Source organism: Heliangelus exortis, chromosome 2, assembly GCF_036169615.1.
Source record: "Heliangelus exortis chromosome 2, bHelExo1.hap1, whole genome shotgun sequence".
Lineage (NCBI taxonomy): Eukaryota > Metazoa > Chordata > Aves > Apodiformes > Trochilidae > Heliangelus > Heliangelus exortis.
This window is the reverse complement of record NC_092423.1, coordinates 128,662,345-128,687,306: the sequence shown is the minus strand read 5'-3', so window position 1 is coordinate 128,687,306 and position 24,962 is coordinate 128,662,345. Positions and strand designations below refer to the sequence as shown.

Genomic DNA, 24,962 nt, shown 5'->3' with positions numbered 1-24,962 from the left:
TCACGCCCCATCTAAGATTACGAAATTGCAACAAATCCTATTCCAGAAAACAGAAAAAAGTGATCAAGAGGAATCACCAGTTCTTAAAATAAAGTAGTAATACAGATAATTTAAATCTAGACGCAACCATCAAGAACAAAATATCTGAAGCAGAGAGTTTGTGGAAACATGAGAAACCCAGCTGGTGGACATCTCTAGGACCTACATGAATCTGCAAGAAATGCTGGCTATGAGTTGAACAGTTAAAAAGACTCTAAAATTTATTATCTGACATTTCTCATTTATCTTTCTGTCAGGATTTAAAGGACTTGGGTCCCCTCTCACTGTCCTCTGAAATCATTCTTGTTTTAATTGTCTGTGAACATATCGTGATTCACACCTCTCTCCAGCCTTTTACATTACCTCTCTTTTGTAACCTCCTTTTCTCTGACATTACTAATTCCTCATTTAAGATGACAGTGAAAAGGGATTTCTCTTTCTACTGCCCAACCATGTCACTCCCCATGCCTCAAAATCCTCTTAGTGAGTTTAATCCCTCCGCTTCCCCCACTTCTATCAAGCATCTTTCTGTACTTGCTCTGAACTTCTGGAACTTTTAGTTCAAAATCCATACTCCCAAACATTTTACAAAGCAGTGTTTTAATTACTCCCTATGTGTCATCCACTTAGCTCTTCTCTCATTCCCAGTTTCCACTGTAAAATCTTTGGGAGACTCACTTCCCTGTTATTCTTTCTAAGTGTTCTGAAAACCTGAGATACTATGGACACAACTACAGATATCAGATTACAGCAAAATTAGGAGGGCAATTTAGATGAGAAGATCATTCAGTTTTCTTTTTCTTATTATTGGACTGTAAGTTCAGCAGGTACCAGATATTCCCACTATCCCAGGGTAACTGCATGTGGATGAGTGTATCTGGTTGGCAAGATTTGGATACCTGACCCCAGTTTTCAGTGGCTGCAAAATTCCACCCTTCACTGCGAAGTGATTTTGGTCCCCAAGTTTTATTTTAAAGTAGCAATGGGTACAAAGCTTTTATTATTAACTACTGTCACAATCACTATAAAGATTTATTGTAACAAATAGGCAAATAATGTGGATCTAAACATCATCTACCAGCCCTATTCAAAACATTTTCTACTCTGACAAAAATATGTATAAGCTAAAAAATATTTATAGCCAACTGAATTTCTGAAAGTGACAAACTGAATGAATGAACATGGTAATTTCACCTAGATACAGTTACATCTTATGTCTATTCAGAGGTGGCACACATCACATCTTTAAAGTCACAGATTTCTGCCATCTTCTCCTTAATAATATCAAATTGCCAAATGTCTTCTCAAGAACATTTTACCCCATATAATAAATCTGCGTTAAGTGTTTAAACCTATTTTGAACTCTACAGGATTCATGGTATCATTATTTTCTAGCTATAAACATTACACTTTAACTGAATAGTGTCAAAATTCTGATCATTAATATTGATTAGATATCTTTACTTATAAGTGAATTACATGTGAAACTGATGTAGTATTGATGATAAAATGATAAAGACATCTAACCTGTTCTGTCTCCTAAAATCTCCTTACCAAAGGGTACAGAGTGGCAGTTCCTCATAAACGTCACTTGCCATATATTGACTTTTTAACTAATGCTATTGAACCTTTGTAATCACAGAATTAATGACTTCTGTAGCTCAGCTATGAGAATTCATACTTTAATAATGTTGAAAACAACTGCTTGTTCCTACTCTCTTTCTTTAAGTCTCCAAAGTAGTTTTACAAGCACAACCTGTTGGAAATAGTTTTGGGATAAGAAGTCATTTCCTCAGTGGTTATTCGTAAGGCTATTTGCTAACAATTCAGCAGTTTAAAATTATATTCTATCACAGTTTCTGAGAAACAAAGGAAAGTTTTTTCCCTCCTAAAATCATTCTGCTTTAGCCACTTTGTATCATCCCATCTGCATTTCTGTCACTTTGTTTTTGATTCTTTATAAACAATTTATGGAAGCAGAGCAGTTCCCATGATCAGATTTTTAGATGTAAGTACAATCTTTTGCCCACTCCTTAAGCCCTATGTTATACAAGCCACAATCCTCTCACCCAATTTTTAAAGCCTGATTGTTGCCCATTATAGGACATAATAGAAAGAAGCCTGTATGGTTCAGATGATAAAGTTCCTGCACAAAGGACACAGTGAACGCTACGCCAAATTCTTCTGTTTGTTTTTCTGTATGTAAAAATATCACACTTAATTAAGGGGCTTTTTAAAATTTTCTTACTGAGCATAATATTGGCAAAACCAAATCAGACACCAGTCAAAACAAACAGTCCCTTTGATTTACTCCTCTGATGACTCTAACTGGTTGAGTGTAATTCATTCTTGAAAGAATTTTGCCCCCCAAATCCCACACTGTGAGCAGCTTTCAGCCGCGTGAACAAAGTGAAGTGGTCTCTGATTTTCACGGGGAGGATCAGTGATGTGGGGAACTTTGGCAGGGCTACAAAGGCTTGGCAGAATGGAGGCAGTCTAAACAGATACGGCTGTTTGGTTTCTCTGCCGGAACTGCTGAATACAGAAGTAAACTGTATGAACCCTGTTTGCTCACTCAAAGTATCACAAAAAGCACGCTTCACGATTAAGTTGGTTTGTGCTGACAAAAACGTGCTCAAAAAAACTCCAAACAAGCACGGATCTTAAAAAAAAAAAAACCCTCAGTGTGACAAATGTTAACTATTCTGTACTTACAAAGGAACTTCAGCTGAGATTGCTGTGAGGTTAGAGGAAACGAGATCAGCACAAAGGACACAAACCAAGTCAGGAAATTAATCCCCAGGAACGCCTCTGGTTGTTCTGCCTGGGAAAGATGGGCAGAAGAACCATTCCTGATTAGGAACCTTGAAACATTTGACCTATATCCTCCACTGAGAAACTTTCCACTTTATTTTAGGTGGGAAATAAATAAGGATCTCAAACCCCTTTAAAATCAGTCTTAGGCTCCAAGTAGAAGTCAGGACATCTCTGTCACAGTCACCTAACTGCTGCTTCCTGAACGTCTGTCTTGGTTCTTCCAAATTCAAGGAGACACTCCCAGTGCTGTGGACTTCTATAAACTATACCTGGGGCAAAACTGGTCTAACTGGGTCTTGGTGCATCTCCACTTGGCCTCATTCCCCATGCTGGTCAGCTTAACAGGGTGCAAGTTCAGCTTCACTGAGTTGATCCTGCAGACTTGCTGCCACAGCATGACAGGCTGGGCAAGAGCATTAAGGGAATTTCTGTACTAAAACCACATTGAAAAAGGCAGAAGGGGATGCATTTCGTCACAACAATCCCTCCTGGCATGTTAATAAATCTAGTGCTCCACAATGTTCAAATTCTGTATGATAGCCCAAGTCCTCTCCTAAGCCACAGTACAATGATTTCTATTAAAAAGGGTACATTATCTTGTCAAGTACAGAAAGTACCATTAAAATATTTAATTTTGCAGTAAAAACCTTTTATTGTTGTTGCATGATTTCTTTTTTAGTAATTCAGTTACAGCAAAAGTGATTCGCTCCAAATTACTAAACCAGTCATTTATTAATCATTCTGTCTAGCCTAGTAATTGCTGCACAAAATCCAATAAACAGAAAACTCTTTTTCCTATGAGCATTTTCTCGTGGATACACAGCAATCCATTTAGAGCATGCAGAAATTAGCTAGTGAAAGGATTATAACCATTTCTTTTATCTTAAGAAGAGTCATAGTTTCTGAGTGCAGCATCACTGGGAACCTCTTTCACATGCACTTTTGAACCAGACAGTAAAACAAAAGTATGAAATCTACTTCCAGTTGCAGTGTTTTTCATTCTCATAAGACACAGTAAACGAAAAACAGTGCCACAAGTTTCAAAAGACACCTCTATACAGTTAAATACTGAAAGTATGTTCAGTTAACATAGAATAATGCAGAAAATAGACTGCATGGGTAGAGGTAAGGGAGAAAAAATGTGTCCCAATAAACAGTAAGTTAATCTGTTGCATTTATTCAGTGCAACTCATCCTCTGCACAGCTTCTTGAATACATAGCTGTTATTAGCTTTAATAAAATGGAGTTTGTAGATATAATTTTGGTTATTAGGTATACTTTAAATAAAAATCTCCTCTAAGGAACTCAGCCAAACTAAAGTTTCAAGCAAAAGTGAGTTGATCTTTAGTTATTGTTTTATAAATACATGCTCCACTCCATTTCCAGCTCTGATAACATTCACTGCATATCTTCCTGATGAGATCGCCAAGAACAATGTAACTTCAGACATAAGTATGCCAGACACATATTGTTTCTGTGCTGTCACACCCAGAAACAAAGCATCTTACACAGCAAAAATTTCTCCCAAAGTTTTGCAGCTCTTCTTGGAATAAGCAGGTTTCAGTAAACAAAAATATTCCTATTTCATGGCAGAACATGCATTTCCAGCCAAAGATTTTTCTCAAAGTATGCAAGGCAGGCTGTGCAACACAAAGCTTTCAAACAAACAGAGGATTCAGCACACACTGTGTTTTGTGTTTGTTTTGTTTTTTTTTTAATAAAAATATATTTAAAATACATATTCCTTGGTACTTAAGATACCCCTTATCAATGTACCAGCATATTCCCATGAACGTAAAAATAGAAATCTCTTCCTCCTATCCCTCTTCCTGACACTGTAAGTGAAAAAAGTAACTTTATTCACTGAGTGACATGCTTGGTTGGGACAAGGAGGATTCAAGCAGAAGTGAGTTAAAATTCTCATAAATGGATATGAAGTCTGACTTTTTTCCTAGGAAGAATCCACTGCATGATGTTGGCCTCTTGTCTAAAGTAAATAACAACAGAACTAGAGAAAATGGCCTGAACTTGTACCAGGGAAAGTTTAGACTAGATACTAGGAAGAACTCCTTTACTAAGAGAGTAGTCAAGCACTGGAATGGGCTACCCAGAGAAGTGGTGGAGTCATTATCTCTTCAGTTCTTTTCCAGCCATGACAGTTCTGTGATTCTGTGATAATTTCACCCGGCAGTTGTCTCCTGCCTGTCCAGTGACAGAGAAACTAACTGTAGAGATCTTGATTTAAAAATGGACAGTGGAGTCATGTAAAGCATTAAAATTAAGGTACTAGTGTCAGCTCTTGATCCTGCATTCAGCAGAAAACTACTGCAGTCAGCAGAAGAGTGGGATGAGAGCTCAGCACACAGGCTGCTGCTATTTAGTATTTGCTGAATCTTTGAAAAGCTGTTTTCTTTCCAGCAAAAGGAAGAAAGAAAAAGAAAGAAGAAGAAAAAAAAATATACATATAATGACTCATGGATCTGGCCTACTGCATCTTTTGGCAAAGTAAACTTAAGCCTGTGTTTACTAGCATTATGAATATTGGGGCATTTGCAAGAACTACAAATTCCATGAGAATCCCCAGCACAGGCGTCACTTCATCTGGGAGCAGAACTTGTATGCTTGGATTGGGAACTTAGGTTTCTTTTACTTGATGGGTTCAGTGTATGAACCCTCACGGGGATGGCTGCCCAGGGCTGTACACCACCAGGGACATAAATTTCTCTACATGGCAAAACACAAATGCCAGGCTACTCCCCAGCGATTTTTATTTCCAAGTGCCTGATCAGGCCAGGTGCTACTGACAGGAAAAAGACAATCTCTCCTCAAATACTTCTGCAGCCCAGATACAAACTGAGAAAGCTTCAGCCAGATGGTATTTTCCTTCTTCTTACCTTGAGTTCACCTACCAGCTTAGCTACTGGGGGAGGCCCTAAATTAAATATAGATTTTCATGGGATTCGTGCCCCTTAGTCAGGTGGAACATCCTACTTCAAAGCTTCACCTTCCCCTGCTATTTAAGACATTTTAAAAGGGAGTAAAATCTAATACTAGATCTGTCCTTAGCTGTTCTTTTTTCAAAATTAGAGAGATAAAAAAATCTTTATGCATAGCTGCAGTATCAGAGTATCCCTGGCTATCTATTAATCTCTGTAACAAGAACACACTAAACATTCACTGGCAGTGCATCATCCTGCAGCATGAGTATTTGTCAGATACTATCCTTTAACCTATTTCAAGGGGAGAAAAACATCTTGGAGTGTCTTCTAAAGTTTTGTTGATTGTTGCTGGAAGAGCAGGGCTTGAAAAGATACATGGTGCTGTATTTCTGTGGCACAGAAAGTGAGGTCAAAGGAAGCTGCCTTTCTCTGGAATAGAAGATTAGTAAAAGTTAGTCCTCAGGAATTTAATTCTATGGGGTTGGACCAACTTTGAGAAGTAACACCTCCTAAAACAGCTTTGTCAGAATGTGGCCCATCATGCAAGGGGAGCATACCTGCAGAATTTACAGTTTTCATGCTGTGCTTTTGAATTGCAAAACCCATAAAATAGAGAAGCAGCAGAGAAGATTAATACCTTTAATATGACTACGTAAAAATTATCAGTATAGGGTATGTTTCTTCAGCAAAAGACAGCAGTACAAGGTTTGGAAATTTTTCAGGAAGTCTTTCTGTCCCACCAGAGATCTCCTCTATCAAATTCAGCTTCATCTAGCAGTTCTTCATTCATTAATTGATCTCATCTAAGCACAAGATTGATACTATCTTTGTCCTATTACTATAGAAATACACGGTGAGGAAAAGATTATTATGTAGATTAGTCTCATCCACATATTACTGGTGTTGAGTCCTCTGAGGCTGCTGAAAAGCAGGAAGAGAGAACGGAATGATCAGGGTTTCTTCAGGACTCATGGGGACTGCTTCAGAAAGGAGGAGAAATGAACCATGAATGTTGTCTCTCTTTTAATTATTGACATTGCAACACAAGTGGTTCATCTTCTGACCTGGACACTGACCACACCAGTTCTAGAAGGTTAAATTCTGTCAGATGAGCTTGTAGCAGCCTTTGATTATTCCCTCTGGGTTTTTGCTTGGGAATGGAGAGGTTCAGGACAGAACAGCAGCTCCCACATTCAGTTGCTTTGGACTTACTTTAACACATAAAGACCTGAAGGAGAAACTACTCTAAGAATACTTCCCTCCTCATTTCCTTCCAACACATAAATCAGAAATAAGGTAGCAACACTGGGTAGGAGAGGCAACACTTTGTAGTTCACCTTTAACTCAAGAGAGCAGTTACTTCAAATTTATAATTTAAATAAAAGTACCTCATATGGCTAGCACTGCATGGATTGCATCAAGTGGTCAACTGTAGAGGAAAAAAATCTCTTTAGAAACAACCAGTGGCAAACCCTGACCCTGACTGCCTTCGGTTTTCCCCAGGACTTGCTTTGCAGAGCCAGCACTCCCCAGAGCCCAAAGCAGCCACATTGGGGAAGGGGCACTCACCATGAGTTCAGGCACTTGGAAGGGTAACACAGAACTGGTGCACAGTTAGAGCATCACAAAAATAAGTTAAGGTTGAAAGTGAGAAACAGAATGGATATTTCAATACAACTTTTCATTCAAAACCATGTCCTGGCCCGCAGAATGACAGCCTGTTCAGGGCTGTGCCAAAAAGCCTCAGAGGTCACAGTCTTGTGACCTGCACAGCACTTCCTTCCTCTTCCCACCACTGCAGCCAGCCCCCAGCTGACTCAGCGTGCCGACCACCAAAAAGGTTTCCATCATTTGGTGCTCTGCAGGCCACAGTGCAAGAGTCTGGCTGTAGTACACAGCTAAACAATTCTTCCTGCACTTCATTTCAAACAAATGGGAAAGGAAAGACTATCCACATCATTTCAAAAAGTAAACCAGACAGTGGGGATTACATCTATTGGGAGGTTGCTGCTTTATTCAGTGACAGGATGTGAGGGGAAGGGAGATAGAATTTTGCAGACCCACCAATGCAGACCTACAGTGCAGTGGATTACCTGTTGTGTGGGTAGTGTTCCAGTAGTGAAGGCTGCACCTCTAGGTCCAAGACTGAAACAGAAGATCACATTGTGGCACCCTGATATCATAGTAGCAATGTTTTTGTAAATCTGTGATAGGTTGGAAACCTACAGAGTGTTTTTATTCATCACAAATAAATATTTTTGTGCCATTTATTATGCCTGTGAAAAAGTAACACAGAATTATTTCATACCTTTGGCTCACAGTAGGAATCATTTTTGCCATCTATCTATGCTACTATTTTCCCTTTTATTCTTTTCAAAAAGCATTAAAACAAAGAGTATAAGAAATAGAAAAAGAGGCTAGTTACTTTCATATCCTTTCTCCAAAGTTCAAAGACGACTGTGATAAACATTTTAGATTTATCATTTTTAAAATATTGATCTTATGTACTGATACATGTCCAACCAAGTTCAATTTCACCTGCAGAATAAAATCTTCAGAGATGAATGTTCATTACACCTGTGCCAGAAAACCATTTTATTTTCTTCTAGAGGCAAAGGTTTAATTAAACCTGAGACACTGCAGAGAAAAGTAAGAGAGCTCTGAGAAAATGGAAGTTCTTCACAGGACTGTCAAGAGAACCTTAGATAAACTGAGGTTTCTTAATTACTAATTCAGCAGGTCAGCTGTAGAGCAATTGCACAGCATTATGCTAATTTCAGATTAATAATTTCTGTGGATTAGCATCCAGAGTGCTAATAACTGCATCTGATCCACCAAGAAAGAGAAGGACAAAGATGTCTCTTATTCTAAACCACAAGAGATGGAGTTTTTCAGCCAAATGGTGGGAAGGACACCACATTACCTTTTGTGACTGCATTCAAATCCTAGGTCAATGTTGCACCCACACAGCAATTGTATTTATTCAGCAAAGTGAAGATAACCCATGATCTCTGTTTCTGCTTGGTTCAACATCCCAGTTTTAAATTGGTATTAGCAATTATGAACCACATTACAATTAAATATGTGGTTTCAGATAAGGGGGAAAAAAAGAAAACAGTTCTCTGCTTCAAATATTCAACAAGAGGTTTTAAGTGCTCAAAGCAGCAAAATGAAGTTATAAAAATTATGCTACTATCTTTTTGCAACACCCTGAGAGAAGAAACTTTATCTATTCCTAAGAGATAAACATTAAATGAAAACGCAATTATAGACAAAGAAGATTCTTTCAAACCACTAAAACTGTATTTACAGCAATTTAAATAGTTTCAGTGCCACTGGATTTAAACAGCTAAAATTACTGCAGGCTAGCTGCTCTTTCTTCAACTTCTTAGTGGCTTTCAAAGATCATCTTAATGTAATACATTAAGTGATTCTCAGGGTAAGCAGGAATAGGTTTGGTCTGGAATTTTTTTATTGGTTTTCTTTTAAATATACACAGCCTTTCCCAATTAGGGAGAAGTCTCCTATTAGAAAACAAAGCCGAAATTTCTTCATGCTTTCAACACAAATTTGAATCCTTTAGCCTTTAATAAAACTGAATTTAGCAGCAAATGATTTAATTTGAGAGACATGCAAATTATGTATTTTCCCATCTATATATTATTGGGTGGATCTTAAATAGCTAATGTTCATGACTAATGATATTGCAGAATCCTATCCTGAAAGATCACTAAAAGCTTTAAATGGGCTACATAATTAGATAAACAAAGCCATGTTCTCAGTGCAGACGATTTTGAAAGAAACTGCAGCAATTAAAGCTGCCAAACAATCAGATCTTCTCTTAGGAGTCTGAGCTTTTTGGACTCAGGAAAGATTGACTAGATGCCTCCACTTGTCTGTATGAACGTGTGTTTCAAGTGTGACCCTGCAAATCCCCAACTTCTAGATTTGTTTAAAACATTCTTGCTTGCATGCTAGGACAGCTTTTCTAAGAAAAAGCTGGATGTCATTTCATTAATTTTATGCCACAATTTTTATCACGCCTGCCAAGGCCTAAGAACCTTACAACTTGTTCTCAGAATACAGCAAAGACCTTATACAAACCACCCTGCCAGAGGCATAGTGCACATGAAATTTCTGCTTCTAAAGCAAAACAGACCACATTTCACCCTGATTATTCCTATTTTCACCAATGATCCCTATGTATTTGCCATGATTATTCTGAACTGCTGTTCTCTCCTCCAGACTATTATAAAGTACTTAATTCTGTGACCCTGGCAACACTTGCAGTCACATTCTTCATACCTGCACCCTGGTCCAGTCAGCACCAGATTCAGGTCATTCTGAAGAGCAACTGAGAACATCCCCTGGCTTCTTAATGCACAGAAAAACCTGTTACAGATGAATGCAAATGAAAGTCATTTGAGTCACCTGTTGCTGAATTTGTGCAACAAATAATCTTAAGCATTCTTGAAAGGCTTGCTGGGTATTTTGCAGGGGCAGAGAGGGCTGGTACATTGATGTCTAGCAGGTAATTGTGTGTGAATATAAAGTCTACATGTTTTCATATCATCTAGAGCACTCCCCTTACAAATTCTGTTGAAATTTAACCGACCTATCAAAGCCAGCTTTTTTTTCCCTTTACACTTACCTGCATCTCTTTCCTGAAACTCACCATTTAAATTTGTCTAACTAAATTAAACTATGAAATTAATCCATGAAACAGTAAATGCACCATATTTGGTGGGTAAGGGTGCAATCCAATTATTTAGCCAAACTTATCTGATGTTTGGGAACAGTAAAGAACGACAAAATAGCCATCAGACATGGGCTTGCTATAAATATATTTTTTTAACTATAGCCTATTTATATGCACAGTATAACAGCTGCAGTCTTCCAGAACGACTTGCAGAACAACTTGTAGAATGTGTTAAGAAACAGTCAAATAAAGTATAATCTGAACATTAATTCCAGCTAAGTGAACAGATCCCTGAAGCACTTTAGCATATAAATGAAGGTCAGTGAACTTCAGGCAGAAATGGAGAATATAAATTGAAGACAACCCTAACTTCACATTTACAATGCCAAGAAACAAAAAAATACAAGCAGAACAGACCATGAGCTGTAGCATCTGCTTCTAAGATAAGACAGGAACATACCTGCCAGCAGTTCCTGATCTTATTTTCCCTTTCCTTCACAAAGAATAATGCAATCTCAAATCCTTTTCCTGATTATTTGAAAGAAAAAGGAGGAGGAGGACATCACGTTTTAGAGCTCACTATTCACTCCCATTTGGAATGGTAGAATAGCCTCCACTCTGCCATGCAACACGCCACAGAAGAAGGGAAGATGGAGTAATAAAACTATCATACAGATTTATATCTTACAGCAACAAATTTTGTTAGAGTAAAGGAATATTATTTCATGGAATACCTTCTCCCACAAGCAGCACATTAAAATTGGCACATGGAGACAATGAGAAATAGGTCTGTCCAGCTGACATCACTGCAAGCAGAAACTAAGCACAATGATCATTAGATCAGACACACAATTCGAGAATAAAGCCCAGAATTTTGAGTAAAGTACTGAGGTGGCAACATTCTCCCTTGCTATGCTGAAATAGGTACTTGAAACATAAAGATAATTCCACTTCTCTTTGCTTATATGCACCCATTTGATACAATTTCTAAAGCAGTATGGTTTACAGACAATTTAATCTTATATCATTATATTACTCCATTCTCCACCCCATGTATGATGAAGTATGTGTGATTAGTTGAAAGAGGACACAGGGATTTTTTTCTGAGTAATTTATACCAGGACATCATACACATTTCTTGAGACTTATATTTCCCAATGATGGTTGTGAATTGGAACACTGTGATAGAAATCAGATGTCAAGGAACTATGTAACTATGAGAAGAATATACATTTTAGTTTATTTTTGTTCAAATTTGTAAACCCATATATAGAATAAACAACAGAATAAAAAGTAGTGGTAAAAACAAATGCAGACTCTGAGGAACACGCTTTTCAGTATGTGTAAAGAAGCAAATCTACAGGAACTGTGATACAAAACACACTTTGTGTTAAAGATGCTTTGACATACCCTTTTTTTTTCAGCTTTGATAAAGAATAAATGAGACTGCATTCCTAAACACATGAACTAGTTTTCTTTTCTGACAAGTACTGCTGAAGAAAGGCAATCATGTAATCAGGAAATTGTCCAAAATTTCCACTTACCTACCTGTTAAATGACTTAGAATTGTATTTCTGCACAATGAAATGCTAGATAAATTATATATTACATCATGATACACTGTTGGTATAAGTACTGATAATACTTGAGAAACTCTATAAAGAAAACTCATTCTTTGATTTGTTGAAGCTTTATGTCTGTCAGCCTCCAAAGATTTTTGTCATTTTATTAACAATCATTTTGGAAGAATTTTACTGATGTAATATACTTGACAGTGTATATTGCTTTGCCAAATCATAAATATGATCATCATTGTGACTACATTTACAATAAAGCTACAGTGGCAAAGTGTAAGGCCTGTAAGGGGATTCCTAGGCTGATGAAACTGTATAAAAACTATGTAACAATGGTATTTTAAAAAACAAGAACGAATTATTTCAGTGCTTTGAAGAACACATTAACAAAGCAAACCAAGTTTTTGAGACTGATTCTTTTAAAGACCATGCCAACTGTGGTCAGCTTATCATTTTCACCATCTCTCCCTACACCTTCTTCTCACAAAGCAACAATTCAATGTGTAAAACACTTACCAGTCTGCCCACAGTTCTGCAGTTGGTTCAGTGTTTCTCAAGAACACTGAAAACCACAAACTCTGCAAGATATTCTCCTACATTATTGTGTAACCATCACTCTCAGCTGCTGCTATCACACATTTTTTAGTTTAACACCTTTATGACAGTATTTCAGTGTGATTGAGCAGACCAAGTTCTTGCCCCCTTTTACCTCAGCTCCAACCTGACCAATTTAGATTTCACTGCTTTTAACATTTCCCCTCAACTCCATACAACATTAAACAACATTAGCTCTGTCCACCATCTAAAATCTTACTGTCAGATCTTCCTCCACACTTGGTTCTGTGTGTGGGAAGCTCTGAATCTGTGTTGAACATCCAACCCACATGCCCTTAGACATGCGGTTTTCCAATGGACTTGCATAAAAAAGTATTTTTTAGCACTATGCACTGATCTTTTGTGCCTCACTAAGACAAGAACTATCTTGCTAGTCCTCCTCTTGTACAAGGTTAAGCATACAGTCTGCACCTAACAAATGCAAACAGATGATCAGTGGGCTGGAGCACCTCTCCTATGAAGACAGGCTGAGAAATTTGGGTTTGTTCAGCCTGGAGAAAGGAAGGCCTAAGGGAAACCCTATAGTGGCTTTCCAGTACCTGGAAGGGGCCAGCAGGAAAGCTAGAGGGGTACTTCTTATGGGGGAATGCGGTGACAGGACAAGGGGGAATGTTTTCACATTGAAAGGTGGTAGGCTTAGATCAGGTATTAGGAAGAAATCCTTCAATGTGAGGGTGGTGAGACAGTGGAACAGGTTGCTTAGAAAAGTTGTGGATGCCCCATTCCTGAAAGTGTTCAAGGCCAGGCAGAATGGGGCTTGAGCAACCTGGTCTAGTGGAAGGTGGCCCTGACCATCCAGGAGAGGTTAAGGTCCCTTCCAACCCAAACCACTCTATGACTCTGTGACTACAGCTCTTTGACTAATTCTATAGTGAATAGTTGTTTGTTTGTTTCTTTTAAAACTAATCCTTGACATTTGGCACTAGCATTTCCAGCACCTACTTATTCACAATGAAACATACAATATAGTTTCTTTCCTTCTTCCCCTTCAATATTTTTTTACTTCATGCCTCAGGCAAGTATCACATCTGCTAAACCCAGGACTAGCCTTTCGATGCTCTTGCATATTAGAATGCAAGAAGGATCCAGTGTAATGTTAGAATATTACTTTTTCAATGTGGGGAAAAAAAGCTTTCACAACTATTCTGTAAATCCTGTGTGTATTTGTAAATTATTGCTGAAATAAAATCCCACAGTAATTCTTTAAACTGCTGTGTGGGAGTAGAGACAAAGGAATGGGTGGGAAGAAAATAAATTACAGTGTATCTGCTTATACTCACATCATCAAAAGGACTACAAAACTGGGTGCTCAGATAAATTTGCTGGCCAGTTCATTTTTAACGTCTGGTCTCACAATTTATTTGGCTGCAGTTTAAGAAGCAGAGAGAAGTTAAAATCCAACCAATTGCTCCAAAGAGTAGTACACATAGCAGAGGTTTAACAAATAGCTTTGAGCTGATACCAGACTGCATTCCAAAAGAGAAGGAGGCCGGGGTGGACAGCCAGATGACATCCATATGCTGGTATCTATGCCCAGGCTTGGGTGAAAGGCAGAAAGCACATTGCCTGGGCTTACATCAAGAGAATGGAACATGTATAGCAGGATGAGAACAGCACCCAATTCCTCCAAACTCCACTTGGCCCTAGAGAGGAAGGGAACCTAGATGTCCTTGTCACTGTCACCTAAGACATCACCAGTTGAGTGCCAGAAAGCTGAATAGGCATGTTCTAAGAAGGTCCTGCTCCCTCTGGAAAATCCTCTGGAAAATAGTTGTTGATGGTAACTAAAGATAATGCAGTTTGCCTTTGTATTGCAATAGCACATTTGCCCTGATAGCTACTGTCTCTCAGCTGACAAGAGGAGGACCTGGTGGTTTGCTTGTTCCTAGTGGAACACAACCCTTGGTTCTGCATCACCAAGCTGAGAAACCCAGCAATGTCGGGTGTCTCCATGATCAGCACAGGCTTCTACCATCCTGGCCCTTGCCCACTCTCAGCTGCCCATTTATTGATAGATTATAGGAATTTTTAAAACATTTGAATATGCAGAGGTCACATTACATTGGTGAACTTCACCTGATGCCTTCCAGCAGATTTTTATCAGTACAATAATTTTAAAAAATATGTACGGTGTTTTAAATTTTTCTTCCATATATACACACATAACTTGTTCCACCAGTATTCCAAACAGATACTCTAGGTACTACAATGCTTTTTAACTGTTGCCCCTTAATGACATCAATCCCATATGTACAAACCACTTATATGATGTGTTTTTTTTTTTCATACCAGATACTGAGGTTTCCGAAAATGCCTACTTTAGGATGCATAGGTCAGAGTCAGAAAGCAAACTATTGCCAAGTTCTCCCTAGCAGAATTAAAGGTTTTCAGTCAGCTCTTGGGTTTTAAATAGGAAATTCAAGTTTTAGAAGATTTGCCAAGCTCTACACCACAGAATTTGCCATGCACTTTAAATTCAAAATTTGGTAGGCTTTCAGGCAGTTAAAAAGACCTAAATGGTCAAGTTACAAAGAAACATGTTCCTCCATACCAGTTTCATATTATTTTGAATGTTTTCATAATGACAAGACCTCTCTTTAAGAATAAATGATGGCAATATTGACACTCCCACAAGACACACTATAAAAAACACCCCTCAAGTAATAGTACAAAGTCCTGTTACTAATAAAAGAAACACACACATAATACTACTTCTTTCAGCAAATATTGATACAAAAATTTCAAATAAAATAAAATATTTCCTAACAATGCCAATGTTCCTTCTTTATCCTTCCTAGTGTTTTGATTAGTTTTTTTTTTTCTTTTCACTATTTCTCTTTCTTCATCTTCTTTCCCATGAGCCCACTATTGTGAAGTAATAGGCTGGCACTTTCAAATTATCTTCATAATTATCTCTTAAATTCTTTAAAATTCTCTTAAATTTTAACAGTGACAAGCATCAGCTCACAGTCACAGGCGAGTGGCTCACAGAAGTGCGCTTACCAACCCTTCAACATTTTGGAACGAAAAGCAAAACAATCCACATGGAGAAAATGTGATAATGGAGCCATAACGTGATGGCACCAGGCTCTTAAAACATTTCTACTCAAAGCTCTATTGTATGCATGATTTAGTTGGAGCATAAGGATATCTGGAAGCCACATCAAAGGGCTAATGGATAGACATTTTGTTAACATATGTAGAACGGATGCCAGGCCATAAAACAACATTGTACTGAGTATTACATGTCTTCAGAAGGCTTTTTTTTTTCTGTGAGATTGTTTTTTTTGTTGTTTCATTTTGGTTTTTTTTTTTCTACAAATTATTTCTTCCTTTATGTGCATGAATGTCTAACAGGCTCAGAAGTCTGGATAATTTTCATACAATTTTCATGTTCTCTTGTCCGCTGAAGCTTTGCCCAGTACCAAAAATTCTGAGAGAGTGCTAATTTTTGAAATGGAGAAAGGCAGAAATATAGAAACAAAAGTTACTATTTCCTTTGTAAAGCAGGTTCTGTTGCACAAATCATGGATTGGTAAAAAAATTCATGATCTGCTACCTTAGCAACTCTGTTTCTCAGGTCATTCTTAGGACTGCTACTTTCAAAGTGCCATCCAAACTTGGCCCAGAGCTACAGCACATTCTTCAGTGGTTATTTATGCCTCTGGTGTTCAAAACAGAGTCACTTTTCAAATGGTACATTTTGTAGATATGGCACTCCATAAAAACAGGAGGCAAAAAAGCTGTGTAGAATGAATTCCTGGAACAGCTCTTTAGGATTCCAAAGAAGTCACTTATGAGCTTCTCTGTTTCTGCTCTCTGATACGTATGCTAGATCACAAAATAATGAGCAAACATTAAATTTATATACTTTGTAGGGCACTTAGGAAACCACCTTAGTTCTTCCACCACATAGTAACTGTAAGATAAATAGAACAGCAATGCACACCAAGAAATACCCAGTATGGAAAGACACTGCAAGTCAGCATTACAGAAAAGTTATACCTTTAACCACTTTGATACCTTTTTCAGTTAATGAAGTTATTTGTGGCTCAGCCTTTGGCACATTAGGTACACTGAAGCCAGACTAACAAGAAATAGCCTCTATTTATAGCATTTCCCCAGAGATGGGAACAGTTGCTTCTGCACTTTAAGACCAATCATGTTACAACTGTATTAAAATGAGAAGACAAACATATTTTACTGCCAGCTCTGCCTGTATTTCAAATGAAAATCACATTAGTTAACTTGTAAATTTCTCAGTCAGTCAGTCTCCAGTGTCAGCTTACATAGTTTAAATAAAACATTTCACAAAGGATGCTAACAGCACGGTCCCAGGTTTGACAGTGTACTTCAAAAACTCCTCCAAAATGAAAGCCAGGAATGGATCTCAATGCTGCTAACCCGCAACAGCTTGGACCTCAGCAGGTTCTGCTACCATACCTTTTTTGTTTCACAAATTCAACTGTCAGAAGTCATGCAAGCTAAAATATGTTAAGTCTTACAACCCACAGGTTTTCCACTCCTGCTGCTGTCCTAAGCACTATGAGCATGGGATCCCAAACTCAAAATGGCTGCCAGGGCACCAACTCAGGGCATGTTACAGAATCATAGAATCGTCCAGGTTGGAAAGGACCTCTGAGATCATCAAGTCCAACCCTTGATCCACTGCCACTGTGCTTACCAGACCATGGCACTGAGTGCCACATTCAGTCTCTTAAAAACCTCCAGGGACAGAGAATCCACCACCTCCCTGGGCAGCCCATTCCAATGCCTCATCACCCTCTCAGTAAAGAAATTCTTCCTAATATCCAACCTAAACCTCCCCTGGCAGAGCTTAAGTCCATGCCCTCTTGTCTTACTGAGAGCTGCCTGGGAGAAGAGACCGACCCTCCCCTGGCTACCCCCTCCTTTCAGGGAGTTGTAGAGAGTGATGAGGTCTCCCCTGAGCCTCCTCTTCTCCAGGCTGAACACCCCCAGCTCCCTCAGCCCTTCCTCACAGGATTTGTGCTGGATCCCTTCACAGCCTCCTTGCTCTTCTCTGGACCTGCTCCAGCACCTCAATCTCCTTCCTGAACTGAGGGGCCCAGAACTGGACACAGGACTCAAGGTGTGGCCTCACCAGTGCTGAGTACAGGGGCAGAATCACTTCCTTGGACCTGCTGGCCACGCTGTTCCTGATACAGGCCAGGATGCCATTGGCCTTCTTGGCTACCTGGGCACACTGCTGGCTCATGTTCAGCTTCCTGTCAATCCAGACTCCCAGGTCCCTTTCTTCCTGGCTGCTCTCAGCCACTCTGTGCCCAGCCTGGATCTCCCCATGGGGTTGTTGTGGCCAAAGTGCAGGACCCAGCACTTGGCCGTGTTGAACCTCATCCCGTTGGAATCAGCCCAACTCTCCAACCTGTCCAGTCTGTTTGGTCCCATTGTTTCCTATGGGTTTACAGACAGAACTGATGGATCTTGAACTCATTATCTTACAGGCAGAGGCTCACCTTGTCTAAGCACCTACAGGCATTCAGGCCTTAGCAAGCACTAAAAGAGAACCTTGGGACTGTCAGAGGGGATGGTGGATCTCTCCACTCAGAACACACATGGTCATTCCAGCTATGACATTACCATGGGTCCTCTCTGGAAGAGCAGCCCTTCCTTGACTTAGAAGCAAGATAATACAAAAACAGAACAGAAACATTGGTGAGACCCTGAACTTCACTGACAGCACCACCTGAAAATTTGGTAGTGCAAAGTTGCAACTCAGAGTAGATTTCAAGGCATGTTTTTTTTAGTTGAAGCAATTGATGCTGAAGTATTTGCCTCCTGCTTCTGCCTGCAGAAGGATAAAGGATAAAGCAGAACAGAAACCAGAGGTATCAGTGGGTTAACTTTTCAAAACAACCTGTGTGCCTTGGTTGCAGAGCTGCCTCAAAAAGCAACAGGACATCTGCACCCATGTCACATCATTGCTCCTGAAGGTGTATGAATCCATGAGAGCTTCACAAAGCAGTAATTACATTTTTTCTACTGTTTTAAGTTATTCAGCAATGTAAATGTGTTGAAGTTCAGCACAGCTTTCCAAGTCTGACAATTCTGTTTATCAATTTTGATGATACCAAACATCTCTTGCAACAGCAAAACAAAATATATCTTACAAGACATTAAGCTACAGCAAACTTTCCTAGAAGTAGGTCAGAAGCATTTCAACAACTACTTTTTTTTTCCTTTCCTTAACATTTTTCTAGTTTTACTTTTTTCCCTCTCCATTGCTATATGAAAGAATCCACAAAAAAAAAAAATTGGGAAAGTCACCTAAAAAGAAGGAACTGAACTGAACATGCGACAAAAGTGGTCAAAAAAAGAAAACACAAACAAAACCAAACAAAAACCCCACAAACAGGTAAGAAAAAACCAATGCATTGTTTTCTCCTTCAGATTTTAATAATAATATTCAACATTGCTTGCAAGAGAGAAAATTTTCAGACAAATACAATTTCAGTTCTTGGTGACTGAATAAACACGCTAAAATCTTGCAGGATAAATTAATGAATTTATTAATCTAGCAGTATATCAAATTCTGGTCAATATACATAGACAAACACAAATGTCCCTAACATGTGATTACATCTAGAACTGTATCACTTCTTACCATATTTCTTCAGTATCCCATGGTGACCCTCATTTTCAATTAAGTTCCAGTTTTTAAGCTATAATTTGCTACAATGCCCATGACTGGTTGTTTCAGAGACTTCAGACTAATTTAAAACTGTTTTACTTTAGACCTTTGTAGAAGCAATACCACCCGCTGGTGATTTCTCACCCAGAGTTGAGAGATCCAGATTTGCTTTTGTTGCAATTCAAATCTTAAATTGAGATTCTGGCCTGTGGAAATGGCACCTTTCTATTGCCCTAGATTTGTACTGCATTTTGAAACATTTTGGCATAAAAGGCACTGTGAGACTTTGGGTCTGCAATGTATTTTATTGCCTAAATAGCTAGAAGGTTCCCTTTTTTACCAGAGTAACACAGTGGAATGAGTGTGGTGAAGGACCCATTAAGGCTCCAAGAGGAACTGAGCACTAAAAAACCTAAACATTCACTTGTTTTATTTTTCTGTTTCTTGGTTACATTTTCAAAGTGTGTCCACTACCACTGCCATTAACATCAGCAGGGGGTTTGTAAATAAGTCTTTACCCAGAGTTTCAAAAAAACTGAGCTGCTCACTACAAGTGAAGAGACCTCAATCCATTTCAGTACTTAAAGAAACAGCAGGACAGTAGGGAAGAAAGCAAGTACAGGCAAGGACCTTAACACATCTTTGGTGGTTACATTTGGATGCTTCATAATCTCAGTAGAAGGGTCCAATTTTGAAATCCACCAAATACTGTTCAGATAAGATAGCCTACTCACTGCCTAGAATCACTGCTAAAATTCAGATGACACAAAAATACCTATTTTATGTACTCTAATTTAAAAGCTGGAGCACTGTCCTTAACTTGTTAAATATGTGTTTCATGAAGACTCACAGACACAATCATGAGACTAGTTACATTTTCCCTGCCCAGTTATCAAGCTTTTGAAACAGCAGATTGATGCTAACACTGACAATCTCTAGATATCACAAGCCAGAGGTAAAGAACTACCATGTCAGAAAAGATACAATCATTTAAGAGCTATGCCTGGTTTATAGGTAGTTATTCTTACCTTCATTAAAGGCAGAAAACTAGAATGCTTAAAAAAACAATTGTGGCTCAGTAGATGTACCCCAGCAGCAATTTCTAGTGCTGCTGTCACTGAGGAGCATCAAGATTTTCACAATGAACCATACTGCCTGAAAATTCATTCCATGTTATAAAGTGACAGAGAATACCTCATACCTGGCATAAATCCTTCAGCATCAGAAATTTAGTTTGTATGATTTTTGGCTAAGAACTTGGAAGATAAGAGAAAGAAAGAAGAAAAGTCATAAACAGGAAATGAACTATTTAGGATTAACTGTTCAAACAGAATCCACAGATACTTTTAGTGCAGATGATTCATTTCTCTGAACTACCACACATACAACTCCTGCTAAATGCAGCAATGATTTGATTGAAGAAAACCCAAGACAACCACAATATCTTCAAAAAGCTAACCTGACATTCTGCATTTACTTTCAAAGTTGGGGAAAAAGTAAGCCAACAATTTTACTTCTGGACAGCAGAACTTGGATGACTTACCTGATCAAGAAACCACGTGAAGATTATTTACAGAATAATAAGCAAACCCCAGGCACAAACCATTATGGCAACTTATAAGTTATTACCTCTTATGTAAAGCAATAACTGTATTCATTGCAGTGCTATGATTTCAGTTCTGCTTATGTACATGCTTCCTTGTAAGCCTATGCAGATGGTACTATTTAAAGTGAGCTTTATGCCAGGAAAAAAAAAGGAGGATGTTAAATTGTGTACAGTTTAGCTGAATTTCCTGTTCTTAGAACAGAGTAATTCCTAAAGTTTTATAAAATATATCCTAGTATGTTAGAACTGAGCCTGATGATTTCAAACCTACTTCCTGAAAAGACTGAAAAGTCAAGGGACGCCTGAAATGTATAGAAGAGTGGGTGAACAAGAGTAATTTCTTTGAGGCTTGTAATTTCATATTTTTAAATAAAAAAAAGCTTCTTTTTGTATATTCTAACTTACCTGCTCTGGGTACTTGCTTCCAACTATCTCTGCCACTGTGTTAAAGGAAGGAGAGTCTGGGTAGGTCTTAGCCCCCATCTCCAGGTGCACAATGATCTTGGTCCCCCGGAAAGACATCCTTGACATCATTTCAGCATCCTCCACAGAGATGCAAGCAGTGGGAATTTGGGGCACATTAGGCTGGTAATCCTGCCACCCAGTATGTGGGCTGTGAAAACAAAAATAAAAACACAGTGTTAACAACTTAGTTCCCTAAGCTATTATTATTACAAAACTTTAAAAAGAATACTTTCAGTAGCGTTCCCAGCAGACTCTCAAAAAGGATATATTTCCTACCTTTAAATAAACCTTTTGATAAAACACATCAAAAGTGTTTTCATACTGTTCCTCATGTCTGGAGAGCTATTCTGTGCCATCTCTATTTTGGTCATTGCCATGCTTTGACATTACAGTAGTAATGCTTTATTCACTACTTTATCAGGAACAAAATCAATGAAAAGTCAGTAAGTGAACAGTTCATAAGAAGTGCATGTTTTTCCCTGTCATTAGTAATGAAATTAAAATTCACTACTTCAACCATTCCAAGATCAGACTGGAGATCAAATTTGAAGAGCACTAATGTGAGACACACCAGGAAAAATAAGACAGTGAGAATGTAAAAAAAAAACCCCAACAAAAAAATCTGCAAGTGCATTCATTTATTTTAGTATTTCAACCACTATCTGTAGACAAAAGAGAACTAAAACCAAACCAAAACCCTGAACAAAAAAGCCAACAATTAACTTTACATAAATTATGCAGAGAAAAACTAAAATATGCCCTACTAGACGTAAGGTGTCTTCCATTTAGGAACAGTCATGCCTTGTGGAGATGAAAAAAGGGGATCAAAATAAAATAAAAATAACCACAAAGTTCCTCTGATATTTACAGTGTGATATGGAGTGATGACTTCTTTCCTCTCTGAAAGCTGTGGGGGGGTTTCAGGACCACTTAAAGCACATATTTTCCCTCCAGAGGCTCCTTGAGGAGTGATTCCACATCTGACATCACACAATTGTTATAAGGTAATGGACAAGTTCCTTAACAAATTCCTTCAGGCTTTTTTTAACATTTGACCATTATTTACCTACTTGCCATTTTCTAGTGCTTTGGATATGTCTTTCAGAAGTACTGAGAAATTCAGCTGCATCTGAAGTCAATGCTTTTAAAGTGAAGTTGTATATAAAGCCATAAACAATGGAAAAGACATGGTAGGAAAAGAGAGAAATCAGGATCTAGATGTATGCCCAAATTCACACATACTTCTGATATTAAATCATTCATTGCCTTCATTTCCCACTTCTAAAATTGAAATAAAATTACTCCTCATTACAGAGACAGGGAAAAAATGGAATAAAAATGCTCTTTGTTTCAAGAAGACAGATTCAATGAATGTTCTGATACAACAATAATGATAGGAAATCGACTGGCATACAATTACATGTCCTAAGTCCTAAACTAAGCTTAGAACTGCACATTGAAATATTAGGGTAAAACTGAATAAGTAACTCTCTAGTACTTCTCTAGGCCATCCTCTGCAATAAATCTCTAAACTGAAATAATATATGTGTAATGCTCTATTTCAGGTCTACTTCGTAATTCTCACATTTCAGTTGCTACTCCAGAGGTGTTTTAAATATACATAAAATATTTAGCCACCTAGAGGCTTCTTCAGTATTCTTATGAATATGCCATTTGTCAATGTGTCTCAACTACTAAATTTGACTAAATTCTACTAAATTAGCAAAATGCCGGCTTCTGAAGGAAATATCTGAAGCTAAATGGTATTCTTAACCTACATGTTTCTCAAAAGCTAAATCATGTTTACCTACATATTACTCTATGAAGAAGGGCTAGAATTCAAGCTTTCAAACCAGATTACAGGCATTTGTATATACAGGTATATAATAAATATACAGGCATACTTTCACACCATTCATAAATATATTGATAACAGAATCACAGAACAGGTAACGTTAGCAGGGACCTCTGGAGCTCATCTGCTCCAACTCCCTGTTAAAGCTGGTTATCCAGAATCATGTTCAACACATAAAAATCTTCACCTACTTTGTGTAGCAGCCATATTTTTACACATTAATTTTTTTTTTTTAAATTTATATACATTTAAACATTTTTTTTTAAAGTTCTATGTGTATATGTATAAACATATAAAAAATTAAATACTAAAAATCAGCTACAGATGTCTTATGGGGAAGATCTGTTTATTAGGTGGGAACAGCTTAGGAAATTATTGCTCCCAGTTTTTATGGCTGAACTTCACACAAAGGCTGATGACCTCTCTCCTCATCAGCTTTGCAGGTTGGGTGACCCATAGCCCACCATGAGTATGAGCCCAGGTACTCAGACTCTCTTCTACCACATAACCCTCCCCAAGTGGCAAAAACTCATAAATTCAGATCTTACCCTTTGACCCTGAAAATAAAACAGGACTTCTGCCCCCCCTTCTATTAAACTGCAACAATTTGCTGCATATGGTTAATATTTCTTGGAGTGTTTGGTGATAAAGGTAGCACCATTAACTGAGATGCTTTCCAAAAAACAAAATAAACACCATAAGGAAAAAAATGAAACAAACAAGCAAAAAACAAAAAAAAAAAAAACCAATGAAACAAAAAAAACCAAAACCAAAATCCCAAACCTGACAATTTCATGTATTAATTCTCCAAAAACTTTCTACATTCAACAACCAAAACGAAACAGTTTCTGCTAATTTTAAATTAATTCATCCACCTGTGTTTTCTGGCAAGGTTATGTCTTAGTACTTACATGCAATGTACACTGAAACGCAGTAACTCAAGTTTTATCACCACCTGTATTGATTTCATTCCCCTTATTTCCCAGGTGCTCAACAAAAGAACCCCCTAAAACTGTATTTGTTTCTCCAAGATAAATAGTAATTACATATTTTACAGATGCTTGGTCCTGACACTCTACCACAACTGTGAATAAAGTTCTGACAGCCCACTGAGATGCACACATACTTACACACTTCAAATGAATGAGTGTTTGCAAGTATAACATTTACCTCAGTTAGCACAAAAAATAAACCTTGAAGTCATCCAGTAGGCTTCCCATTTCTATGCTTGAACTACCATTTCACTGAGATTCTAATGGTAAACCAAATTACCCAAATTAGGACATTTTGGCAGAGCCAGCAACTGTTCAGATGATACCAGGACCTGAAGGGAATGGATGACTGTCCAAATGATTGCTACAAAGAGAAATGGACACTAAGCACTATCAGTACAAAGTCACAAGGCAGTTTCACAGTCCTGTGTATTCCTAGTGCTATCAGATGAACTCACACAGAAAATATTTGTGGAAGACTCTAAGCATCTTGGGATATATCTGATTAAAGTTTACATGTATGCAAAAGATGCTATGTGTCAAGTATATCTACATAATAAATTACTTAATAAAGTATGAAAAAGTACATTGAAAAATTCTAAGGAAATAAGCCCCTTTTACGCAGAGATCACTGGAAAGGCTGCTGACCATAGTGCAAGACCTGAGCAATAATTAACGAAACAAAATGGAA

The 24,962-nt window shown here is 38.0% G+C and overlaps 1 protein-coding gene and 1 long non-coding RNA gene across 5 annotated transcripts in view; one reads left to right on the top strand and one right to left on the bottom strand.

Annotated features, from left to right (window-relative positions):
* LOC139793411 (uncharacterized) overlaps nucleotides 1-24,962 on the top strand; it is a 410,787-nt gene that overhangs the window by 277,590 nt on the left and 108,235 nt on the right. The window lies entirely within an intron of this gene.
* The window catches only part of CPQ (carboxypeptidase Q), a 164,336-nt gene that overhangs the window by 79,529 nt on the left and 59,845 nt on the right, over nucleotides 1-24,962 (bottom strand). For all 4 annotated transcript variants that reach the window (XM_071738014.1, XM_071738015.1, XM_071738013.1 and 1 more), the window contains one exon: nucleotides 21,365-21,572. In XM_071738014.1, the coding sequence (XP_071594115.1) occupies nucleotides 21,365-21,572 (208 nt within the window). The remainder of the gene's footprint in view (nucleotides 1-21,364; nucleotides 21,573-24,962) is intronic.